This window comes from Rhamphochromis longiceps, linkage group LG20 (assembly GCF_057381845.1).
Source record: "Rhamphochromis longiceps isolate RC_006_pf linkage group LG20, R_longiceps_female_GT1.1, whole genome shotgun sequence".
NCBI lineage: Eukaryota > Metazoa > Chordata > Actinopteri > Cichliformes > Cichlidae > Rhamphochromis > Rhamphochromis longiceps.
This window is the reverse complement of record NC_140576.1, coordinates 2,719,627-2,732,372: the sequence shown is the minus strand read 5'-3', so window position 1 is coordinate 2,732,372 and position 12,746 is coordinate 2,719,627. Positions and strand designations below refer to the sequence as shown.

Genomic DNA, 12,746 nt, shown 5'->3' with positions numbered 1-12,746 from the left:
CCTGCTGCTGTGACTGTGTCTCTAAATTTAATCTATGAAACCTTTAGTCAGTAATTTACGTAAACAGATGCTGTCTCTGTCTTTTCTTAACAGTATTTCTAAAAATGCTTGTTTAATATTTTTTAGAGTGTATCGTTTGTTTGTTTGTTTGTTTGTTTGTTTGAAAAAAAAACCTTAGCATCCATTTCCTGTTTATTTTTTATATTAAATTTCTTGTTTTCTGGCTAAGTAATAACACAGAAAAACTGTGTAAGAGAGAGTGAGCACCCAACAGATTGACAGTCAATCTTTAAGCCTACAGGGCCTCAGGAGGAAGAGTGCGTCGTCTATCAATTAGAAGGTTGTTGGTTTAATATCTAGCTCCTCAAGTCAGCATGTCGAAGTATCTTTGAGCAAGACACCAGAACCCAAGTTGCCCCTGATGCGTTCATCGACACTCTTCGACATTGAACAAATGGGGTAAATAATGTTTGTCATAAAAAGCGTTTTGAGTGCTCAGAGTAGAAAAGAACTAAGTGGAAGTCCTTTATCCCTGTATTTTAGGAGAGAGGAAGTTTCCTCATCAGAGTTCATCATTTCTAATAACGAACACAAATTATGAATAAATAATGTGGAACCTATTTGTATACTTCTTTGTGTCTCACTCATATCGCCTCCAGCAATCCTCCACTCAAAAAAAAAATTTGTGGTAACCTGAATATGATTAAAAATAATTAACAACACTTTTTGTAATGGTGTTAAAATCAGCCCAACTTTTATTTTCAAACACAAAGTATAACAGCCAACATACTGGACACTGTTCTGCTGAACAACAAACAATTATATTGCCATCACTGTTATAATCTTACAATGAAACAAAGTCTCAGATGTAATTATTCTGAAAATAAGTTTAGGCCTACCACAACTTTGTTTTGTACTTACTTATATAATCAAAATAAAATGTTTATTGTTCTGTCACAAGTGCAGTCTCTGATTTAAACAACACATTTGTTTTTCATTCCAACACAGGAGCTGGAATGTTGTAATGTTTTAAGGATGCTTGTTTCCAGTCCAGGCATTACTGCCTGAATGACTGTCATGGATCGAGGTGATCCAAATGTAGGTGCAGAAGAAAGTCTTTAACTTCCTTAAGTACAGTGGCAGTGGATGTGGGTTGGAGATGCAATGAGCTTGAACCTGCAGGCGACCATCTTCACTGACCACACCATCTGTGACGGAGGACTCATCTCTCCTGGTGTCCTGCAAGCAAACAATCCTATTTTTTGGAACACAAACTTCATTGCCTTCTTAAAACATTTTTTCTGCATTTGGTATAAAACAGACTCCAATTTAGACAATCTCAGGCCCCCTCCCCACCGGAGAGGTGACATTCAACATCCCACTTGTCAGTCTAGATAGCCGTGACCACCACCCAACATACAATAATGTCATGAAAGCATCATTTTAAAAAGGGCTATGCAAACATGGCCAATAACTTTCATTCTAATGATCTTCAAAATGATTTGGGCACAAAACAAATTTTGCTGTTAGAAAACTTGCAGACTTCACTATATGCAGTGTAGACCCTCTAAACTAAGTTTGGGGGATGTAATCTTTCAAGAAATGCAGACAAACTGTTGTTTGTTTACTTACACAGCGTGTCATAAGATAAGATAAGATAAGACTTTGTCTGTGAAGGTTCTCAGTCATCCAGGTCATCGTAGTCAAAGGAGCTTGCAAAGAAAAGCGTCTGGACTCTTTGCAAGCTCCTTTGAATAAGACTTTATTGATCCCACAACGGGGAAATTTTTGTATCACCTCAGCTCAGGTACAGATATCAGAAGGAAATACAAAAATACAAATAAGTACAATCAATGAAAAAAAGTAAGATAATACACTATATACAATGGTCGCATACACAGTATGTGGTTATGGATATGGTTGGAAATATGCAAGACATAAACTATATAGCTTGATATAGCTATTGTACCACTACTATTCCTATTTATAGACACACACACACACATGTACACACTAAATATACATATGTATATATATATATATATATATATATACATACATATATACCTGCACATGTCCATACACATGGAAGGTCCATTATGCATGAAGTGGTGACCGTGGATGTTCAGTGTCCAGTGACTTATGACATCGTGATTGAGGAGTTATAGAGTCTAACTGCTGTTGGGATGAATGATCTGTGAAAGCGCTCCTTCCTGCAGCGAGGGTGTTTCAGTCTCTGACTAAATAAATATATAAATAAAAATCCAACATTTACCTATTGGTAAATATTAGGGGGAAGGGCGCTAGTTAGTGAACGTGATTAGGCGGAAATCTCATCTGACATAATTAACACACTGCTGTTAATCGTGTTGTCACCTATAATGTATCTTTGGAGTAGTGGCGCCCCCTGGAGACAAGCAGTTAAAACTAGCGCCACCTCAAGTTAAATCAAATTCTGTTTGCTTGCTCTTTAACAATATTTTCGTGCCATCATTGGGCCTGATCTATAGACATTCAATTTCACTAGGATAAATGGCAACTAGAGGCTTCCCACCTGGCAAGACAGGCCACACCTCGGGGCCTCAGGCCAGAGAGTTCACAAACTTTAAACTGCAGCAGTGGCAATGTGCAAATTTTGCAAGGATAGTATGAGAAACCTGGCCTCCCTAAGAGGGCCCTACAACGGAGATGGGAGGGGTCGTCTGTGAATTTTTGCCGAGGGTCAGAACAGATCACCACTGATGACGATGGAGCAGCACGTGACCATTTTCTCAGGCTAGACACCCGCAGACTAACTGCTGCTCCAACGTTTGACCACAAGGTGAAAATAAAACATCAGACAAAAATGCAATACAAGTTGCATTTTTATGAAGTGAATTCATCCATCCATCCGCTTCCGCTTATTCTTTTCAGGGTCGCGGGGGGGCGCTGGAGCCTATCCCAGCTATGAAGTGAATTCCAGCATATTTATTTTTATTTTAATTCACGCTCTTTATCTTCAAATTCCTGTTATTACCAGATACGTTTCAATTATAATCCACTTTATTTCTTGTTCCTGGTTTTCTTTCTTTGCTGCCATAATGGTACTCAAAGCGTGGGGAGAAAATTACCTTATTTTTCCCTCTCAGTAGTCAAGTCAGCTTATATGAATTATCTTCTGCACGCCTCCAGTTTTCCATGTTTGCAGATTATCTTAAAACAGGTATTCATTTAAATCCGAGTTTGATCACTACATCGCTGAAATTCCTGGGGGATTTTCCAGTGTTACTTTTATTTTGATTTAGATTTATTTTTTGGAAAGTATGTGTGTGTGTGTGTGTGTGTGTGTGTGTGTGTGTGTGTGTGTGTGTGTGTGTGTGTGTGTGTGTGTGTGTGTGTGTGTGTGTGTGTGTAGGCAGGCCTGAGTGTAGAATCGGGCTTAAGTAAACATTTGGCCACAGCCTTGTGTATGGCGTTCTAATTAAAGTGGACAACTTCCTACTAATTAGTAAAACACTCCTTGAGCTTTAAAGGGAAAACCCAAAGGGCACGGTATCCCGAGGGCCCTTTGAAATATGCACAGGAAAAAATTAATAACTTGGCTATCCAACATCAAGCAGGGAAATAATTAGGGTTTTTTGTTTTTTTGTCCTGGTTTTTGACTCTCACTACATGTAGTTTTATCAGGTCAAGGTAACAAGAATGTGATAGCAGGGAGGTTTTTACCCGTCGGACAGCAGAGGGCAGCATAACAGTGTGAGATGCTTTCAGTTATTGTAATGAATATAGCAGATTTCATCACATTTTTTAGAATATGTCTGCGTTTTGAAAGTAAAGACAGATACACATACCAGAATAAAAGTGGCATGTTTATGTGTTTCCAGTGAAAACTGCATTTTGTATCATAAATTAACCAGTAATCTGCAAGATTAATAACCTGTTTTTCTCCAATTGTTTTTGGGTTTGTTTGTTTTGTTTGTTTGTTTGTTTGTTTCATTTTTTTTATAATACTAAAATATAATTTTCTCTGCTGCTATGAGACTTTGTAGTATTTTTTAATCTTTCTCAGTCCAGACCGTCTGGTTTACAATGGCTGATAAAGTACAAAGACTGCTCTTCTCTCCCCTTCCAAATCTCAGAGTGGCATTCTTCACATTCCTCACCGTTTTCCTTCAAAAGTATAAGTCTTCACACTTAATAACTATTGCTAATCAATACATTGATTTAGAAACCTACAGATGACATTTTACTTCTATTTATTGCATGTTTTTATTCACTAAAATGCTCCAGGTTTTGTTTGTAAGATGTATTCATTGTCAGAACAGCCACTGGGTGGCACAGTCGCCGCAGCTCATTCCTAAAGTCTTTTATTCAGTCTTTCTGGAGTCGCAGTGCTATTTACTGTACATGACTGCATACTGAAGCACAGATTTCAAAATGTATAAATATGCATAGTAAAAGAAAAATATATACAATGTGCATGAAATGCATTTGTATTAAAAACAACAAAAAATAAATACAACCAATGCTGATAACATGCCAAAATACATCATATACAACAATAAAAATACAAAATTATACAACAACTAAAAAAAAAAACGGGCGAAAACAATTCACGTCAGTCATATATATCATTTTTTTATTGTTTTGTATTGATGGGTTTTGTGTTGTGGACTAATTCCTTCTGCTTGATTTGATTTTGATTTAAGTTTGGCAGTCAGTCTGATATTTGAAAAATAAAAAACATGGTAAAACTATCATGTAAGAAGTTAACACAAATTAAGACTTCATGCTACAACAGGCTACTGCGCCTTTCAAACACTGGCAAGTACAGTCTTAGCTATTACAGCAGCTAAAATGGTCTCTGCTAAAATGGTCTCTGCCATTTTAGCACTCAACACTTGGTTGAGGGGAACATAACTCATCACCTTCCTTCAGCCTCATACCCAAACTGTCGTGGTGTTCGCTGAAGGTTTTTCCTGCAACAGACAAGATAGTTAACATCATTGTTCTTATTATCAGAATTTAAAGTCTCATCTATTTATAAAATACTCTGACATTTACCTTCTGCTGTTGGATATACACCACAGCATCGTGGACGGTGACAAAGATATGTTGTGGATTCATGTATTTCATCAGCCCACTGGACGTTAGGATCTTTAAAACACTCTCTGTGCACAGAGAACAAGCGGTCAGCATGTCTACTCTCTAGAAAATATGAAAGCTTCTACATAAAAGTTTGCACAGAATAAAGCAGAAAGAAAACAATTAGGAATAAAATATTTGGGGTACATGGGCCTCACCATTGCAGTTAGCCAAATATACATGAACTCCAACTTTCTGGCACTCAGTACACATCTAAATGGGGGAAAAGCAATAAATTGCACTGATTACAATGCATCAAGAAATAAGGAAAAGCCTATATGGTGACATGGTGTAATTCAGGCTCAATGTTTTCAATTAGGTCTTACTTTCACCGACTAACCTGTGTCAGGAGTCTTGCTCCAGCAACATCAACAAATATCACGCTGCTGCAATCGATTAACACTGCCTGGTCATAGCTTTCAGATGTTTCTGCAGAAAAAATGTATTCATTTGAAAGTTCAAACTATTTGCAATACAAGAACGTCTTCAGAAAATGTTAATATGGTGTGAAAAAGTCTCTTGATTTTTTTTTTTTTAATTCATGAAATAGCAGTTGTATTTAGAATTGTTTACTTAGCATACACTTATTCAAAGTCATTGCTTACCTGATTTGAAGAACTCATTTTCTGAGGAAAACGATGTGTTTGCAATCCCTCTTTCCTACAAAAAAACACAGGGGGAAGCGGAAAGTTACTGAAGTATTTTGTATTTTTACCATGTATGTGTACTCTATTTTTTTTTATATTTTGTGACTCAGATTAACGAGGAATAGCAATAATCATACCACAGTGCTGACAGTGGTCTCCCTCTCCCGTTTCTCCAGGGCTTTTATGGCCTTCTCCCGCCTGCGGATCTTCTCTGGTGTCAGGCCCAACAGCCTAATCATTTCCTCCCTGAAGAAGCTACGGTTGCCGTAGTAAATGGGCCCGTTGTAAGTCAGGATTTTCACTCCAGGCACTTCGTGGCACTGTAAGAAAAATAGAAATGCATCACCTGTATTCTTGGATATTCATACTGCAAATCCACATGCAAATTTGACGAGATATTGACAGGGTGAGAGAAAGTTTGTATATTTCTGGAGCTGGTTGCTCATTTTCATATTTCAAAGAAGAGAAGTAACCCTCGCTCACCTTGTTATGGTTCTCCAGAGGTCTGTAAATTTCTGTGTTGCTGGCCCGACCAAGCACTGAACAACCAGCCCTGTTAAATCATAAACTTTAAATTAATATAAGAAGTTATGATAGACCACATATGCTACTTACATACATGAAGTATGATGTTTGTGTTTATGTGAGTTTTATTTTTAACCTTCCAGATGTGCACATTTTCCCTTATAAGTGCTTTTGCTGGATTGCACTGTGGTATTTGTGCAGAGGGAATGGAAAATGTACCTTTGTGTGCGGCAGATGACAGTCATCATAGAGAAGACCACCCCGATAGCCAGGCCAAGGTCCACATTGAGTATCACCACAGAGAGCCAAGTTACAAGCCAAACCATCTACACACAAACAGAGACACAATAATGCATTGTCTTGTCAGGATATAACAGGATATAAATTATGATTAATTCTAGCCTAGCAATTAATGCGAAGGTGCAAGGATCAAGCAATTTATGTGATGTGCTCCCCGTGTTCCAGTAGGTCAGGATTCCAGGGTCCTGATTAATGCTTCTTGGCTTCAGGCAGTGTTTATTTCAAAAAGTCTGGCAACTGATGATGCCGTACTTATTGTTTAAAGACAGTACAGGTGACATCAATTTGTCAAATGAACTTGGAATAATTGAGTGTTAGTATTACAAAGTATGGAAGACGTGCATGGAAAAATATTCACAGCATTTCTTTAAATGGCACATACTTTGACACAGTTCAAAGCTGGAGATACTGTTATCCTGCATGATTAAATTAAACATTATAATATACTTCACCCCACCTGTGTAAAATGTTCACTAGACCAAGGAAATCTGTGTCACTAATTCTTAAAGTTACATTAGTTGCTGCACTAATTACTTAGAAGTCTGGATGACAGCTATGAGGCCAGTCTTCTATCTCCACACTGCCAGCAAGAACTTCTGCTGCAATTCTGGAAATTTGAGGAAAAACCCAGCAATATGACATGAGGCTTTAACCCTGTAAAGCCTGAACTATATGAAAATGGCCAGAAAATTCTCATTTTTTTAAACTGGAGCATTTATTTAATCTTCAGACCTTTTTAAAAAAAAAAATAGAAATTAAAATATCAATTTGCATATATGTGTTTTAACTTGTATCATGTTTGCTACTGCCAGCATTTTTGTTCAATTTGTTGCTCAGAGGTTTTTTTGTTTTTTTTTATCATAAACAAACAAAAGCAGGTTATGGTTAAAAAAGAAATCCTACTGATGATGTAGAGCAGGGATGCCAAGCTCATTTTACATTACACTTTGATCTCATGTGGGCCGGACCAGCGAAATAGTCCTTTCTGGCAGCGTACAGAAGTTTATCTATATATTTAATCCCTGAGATAGCTATTTATATGTCTATTTGCAGTGTTTTAAAATAAATAAAGATTCTGGCTGCATTAAATAATCATTCTTCTGTTTTCTGGTATTTATTTGTCTTCATAGGTGAGAAACACTTATCGTGTTATAGCTTGCTTTTAAGTGGCCTTACAAAGTCAATTTTACTGATTCTCCACAGGTCAGGTAAGTCTTGGAACTGCAGGAACATCTGTCTGAGGCTGGTAACATTGATGCATGCCAGGACTGCCTGCAGACACAGACAGAGGATAGGATAAGTGAACTTGCCCCCTCTCCTTCTCTAAAGGTTGTTGAGACACATATTTAAGCTCACCTTGGGTAGGAAGTAGAACAGTGGTCCAATTAGCAGAAGAACAATCAGGACAACAAGACTAGTGAACAACCCAGAGAGCTGCACGAATACACCAAAAGACACAAGGATTTCTATGTTAATAAATGTAAAATTAGCATTTTGTATTCTCTGTGCAGATTGTTTGGAAATTGAAGCATGTTTTTCTGCTCCTATTATAACATCAGTATAACATCAGGTGTCACATTTTCTGCTCCTTGGTGAGAACTCTTAGTGGAAACTGAATATCATGTATGCTACCTGTGTGTATCCTCCAGCACTCTCGAGTATATTAGTGGTGGCTAAAGTGGCTGAGCTAGGGAAGCAGGTAAAAAAGGATGACACTGTGTTGGAGATCCCATGAGCCAGCAGCTCCTGAAATAAAACACAGGTTCAGTCCAAATACCTGACAGATTTGCAAGAATCGAGCAGTGACATTCCTACATTTTACCTGGTTGGGGTGTATAGAATATCCATGTTTATCGGCATAAATCATTGCCAGTGACACGGACACAGCATAGCCAACAAATGTTATGGCTATTGTGTCCCCAGCAATGGCAGGGAACATGTGAAAGGCAGGCAATTGTGGCCTCGGGAATCTGAAGACCACAAGATTTGTGAAAATTAGTCAGAGCACTTTTAACTACTGAATGAATCAGTCTTTTATTTTATTTTATTTTTAAATTTAAGTCTAAAAGCTTACCCAGCAGGGATATGGCCAACTATCTCAATGTTGTAAGTGGAGTCCAGTGAGCAGGCATAAGCCACACCTGTGGCAATAATCACCTGAAGCATAAAGTCAGAGTTACAACTGTAAATTATTAAATATATCTTTAGTGTTCACAAAGCTAGTTAACTAACCGTGAGGATCTCCACAGGGATAGGTGTTCGGAGGCGTTTCCTGAAACGCATGTTGAGCTCCTTAACTGGTACCAGGATGGCCAAACACACCAAAGAGATCAGCAGCTCCGCCATGTTAGTGTGAGGCAGGTTTTCCATCACTGATGCTAAAGTCTGAGCACACAAGACCGTGATAAGACTACAAAAAATAACTCTTTGCTCAAATGAGAACACTTCTTCTTCACCAAGAAGCACTGCTTTTTACCTTGAAGAGAGAGAAGGCCCCATTGTGGCGAGGGAGCCGCAGGCCCAGCATGCTTTGCAGCTGTGAGATGGTAACATGGAAGGCGGCAGCACTGGTGAAGGCCTTAACAATTGGCTCAGATAGGTAGGTGGAGAGAAATCCCAGCTGAAGAGCAAACATGCAGAGCTGGGCGAAAAGAGTTTAATGTAACACTGTGAGTTTGATACACACATACACTATTATTTCACTTTATTGACTTTCTGTGTCTGTTTTACCATAATAATTCCTGAGAGAAGTGCTATAGCTGAGGCCACTCCAATTCTCTGGGCTTCAAAGTCACTCGCTTCAGAAGAACTTGAGTTAATCTCCAGAGGACTGGGAACCAGCTGCTCCACCACAGAGCCAGTCATCAAACTCACTACAGCAAAGGTCCCTGAAAAGAGGCCAAACATATCCATAAAGCAATATAAAAGTAATCTGACTTTAATTCCAAGAGATATGCTTCAAATCATTTAACCCTCACATACAGGTGGGGTAACATTGACCTGTTTTTCATAGCCTGAAATGTGATGACTTTTCCTAAAATTAACCAAAACACAAAAAAGGGAAATATATTATTTACAAGCTAGAAGATTCAGTATATTTAAGGCTTGGTCAAATTTGACCTGCATCCATTGAGACATTGGAAATGGTGTTTTTAGGGAATCTTCAAATTGTGAAACTGTCTGTGTGTATTTTTATGTGATACTGGTGGTTCAAGGGGGACATTGACTGTCCCAACAACTGCCTTTGTTCATCACATTTACCCAGGTTCCCCTGGTGTCAGACTCCAGCTGCTCTTTGAAACTGTGAAATAGGAAAACTGTGTAGCAGCAACCATTTAAGGTGCACAGAAGCCCAGAGGTCATTAAATCTGCAACTGCAAGCACGAGCAATGCCATAAAAGAATCTAATATATATTCTGAGATAAGTGAGATTACAACCAAGATCAATAGAACCATTGTGAGTTTCATATGATTATAAAATTTCAACGAATGCACTCAGTAGTTTGCAATAAACAAAATAGTTGTTTTTTAATAAATACTGATGATATAGATCGTAGTTATGATTGTAATGGCTTTTTAATTGTAATAGTTTTACATTTATATAGTAAATCCCAACAGCTCTAGAATGTTCTGGACATATTCAAATAATTATTGCTGCTATAAAACAGGACATAAAAACAAACAAACAAACAAACAAAAACACTCCACCTGCTCTCTGAAACATTAATAAAAGATTAAGGTTCCATTTAATAATGACATGCAGGGTATTTTACAGAGATCTGTTGTTCGAGATTCAGTATAGACACTTATTACGTGGAAGTTCTTGACCTCATCAAAACTTACAGAGAGGGCATGAAATATGCACAGTATGTGAGGGTTACATCTGATCATGACTCTGCTGTTGTCCCAGATTATTGAATTTCATCTTATACACTTCTCTGTGAATAAATAGACACCCTGTGGACTAACATCTTACCTGTGGATACATGGCGACCCGTGCCAAAAAACATATAAAGGACAACAGGAAAGAAAGAGGTGTAAAGACCAAATATCGGAGCCACGGATGTGAGTAGAGCAAAGGCCATGCCTGTTTAGAGGGGGGGAAGAAGAAGGAGAGAAGGAAAGGACAGTTAATGGTGTGTTGCTTCTCTTTCATTTAGGAATTTACGATCTGTTCCTGTTCTTCACACTAAGGCGATGAAGGTGCAGTGTGACCAGATCAGACACCAACTATGTAAATGTACATTTAAGAAGTTTGAAGTTTACAGTTGAAACATTTTTGAAATACTTGTTCAAAATAAATTTATTTCAAAGTATCAGTATTAATAATGAACTATGTTTTGTCGTGAGATGCTTTTTTTGTTAATATTAAATTTTGGCAATGTAGGATTTTAATAAAAAAAAAAAATTAAAGTACGAGAGAAGCTCCAAGTAATTAATTCTAACGCAAACTTTTTTCTTTTTCTCGACGCAGTGTTCTCTCACCTTGAGGAATATGAAGAATACCGACTGTGAGTCCTGCTATGGTATCTCCTAGAATCCATTTCTTTAGCTTGTATCTTGGCAGCCAGCTGAAAATGGGCACTCTCTCCCTCAACAGGTGAAGGCAGGCTCGGTTTGAACACCTGCACCTCCCTGCGAGTTTTTCCCGGAGCCGCAAGCTTCCACTGGCGTTATCGTCAGAGCCGTAAGCCTGTTTGAATCGGTCCTCCGTGTAAATGCTCCTGTATACAGCAACAGAAGCGCTCATGTTGTCCCTGCAGAGATGACTAATGACACCGTGCAGCCGCAGCAGTTGACTCAGTAGAGGTGTTGTCAGTTATAATACATTTATAGTTGACTCTACTCTGACCTCAAGAGCCATTCCATTTTCCTGTCAGACTCTAAGTAGCCAATGACATTGCTCATAGCTCTACTTTTTTTTCTTACAGTAATCAACAAGTTTTTTCACATCTTTGTCCAGCCTCAGAAATCATAAAGGTGTGCTGGTCGATTTTCCCCCCGAGAGAAATCCTCTGGGTCCTACTGCTAAAAGTTTTTTTTGTTTTTTTCCCCAGCAGAAGATAGAAAGCCAGACATACAATCTTCCTGTCCTTCACTCTCAATACCTACTTCTAAACACACACATAGGGGAGACCGGGGATAGTTGTAACGTGGGTCAGTTGTAACACTTCAAATTTCTCCAATCAGGGCTAAGTTTCAAACGATGTGACTCATCCTGTGCATGCCCAATTCAGTTCTGCTATCACATGTGAAAAATCAGCACATTTTGTCAAACACAGACAATTTAACATGAACAAAAGTCATTTGTATGCCAAAAAGTAAGTTTTTCTACTTTTTTCAATGTTTAATAGCATTATCTGCTTTGCAGCTAAACTCATCAAACTTAAATTTAGTTATTTGTATGTCTATGGGGATATATTCTGTGTAGGTCTTTAGTGCTAATGTTTTAGCCGTTGGCTGTAATGTTAGCTAGTTCAGTTGTAACAATAATGCAGATGTTACAACTTACCACACTTTTACTTTAATTTATATTAAACAAGTTGGGGCAACGACATCAGCAGAGAGAGGTTCACTGGTCGCATTTGTATATGTGGTTAATGCCATTGGCAACACTGTTTGTGTTCCCACACATACATTATGCAGACCACTGTGTCAGAGATGGACCAGTAAGAAATATTGGTGGAAATAAGTCAGGATGGGTGCAAGAAACAGATTCCCTCATCTTTCTGAAGCACTCTGCAAACCACACCAAGGTAAGCCATGATAAAAAGTAATGGAATTGCGATGCTGGTGAACAACTACATTTTTTCAGCTTCATTGTTATGTTCAAAATTGGTGCAAGAGTTGTAGGTTATAATGCCCACTGAGCCAATGAGGCCAAACTCAAGGAAGACCAATCAAAATTAATGAAATATTCAGTTGCAGAAAATTCCATAATTTGACTTTTTTGGGGGGGTTGGAATATGTTCAAAAGCTAGATTTCTGCATTCTGTCACACACACAAATAGCTAGATAAATGGCTCTAAGTGCATTTATGTGTTGAATAAACAAAGATTACATGTTAATATTTTGTTAGTACCCTTATTTCATTGTGTTACATTTTACCCCAGGATATGTTACAACTAACCCAGACTATGGGGTTAATTG

The 12,746-nt window shown here is 38.1% G+C and overlaps 1 protein-coding gene across 1 annotated transcript; it reads right to left on the bottom strand.

Moving 5' to 3' along the window:
• Window positions 1–4,208: 4,208 nt before the first annotated feature.
• Window positions 4,209–11,843, bottom strand: slc26a10 (solute carrier family 26 member 10). The gene is made up of 18 exons (XM_085394623.1): window positions 11,082–11,843; window positions 10,573–10,683; window positions 9,327–9,484; window positions 9,073–9,237; window positions 8,829–8,981; window positions 8,671–8,753; window positions 8,419–8,566; window positions 8,229–8,342; window positions 7,953–8,030; window positions 7,773–7,868; window positions 6,516–6,622; window positions 6,255–6,324; window positions 5,909–6,091; window positions 5,730–5,784; window positions 5,465–5,553; window positions 5,283–5,337; window positions 5,044–5,150; window positions 4,209–4,958 (listed from the first exon to the last, which is right to left on the bottom strand). The coding sequence occupies exons 1-18, from the start codon at window positions 11,344–11,346 to the stop codon at window positions 4,920–4,922; spliced, it is 2,076 nt and encodes a 691-aa protein (XP_085250749.1). The 5' UTR covers window positions 11,347–11,843; the 3' UTR covers window positions 4,209–4,919.
• Window positions 11,844–12,746: the final 903 nt, after the last annotated feature.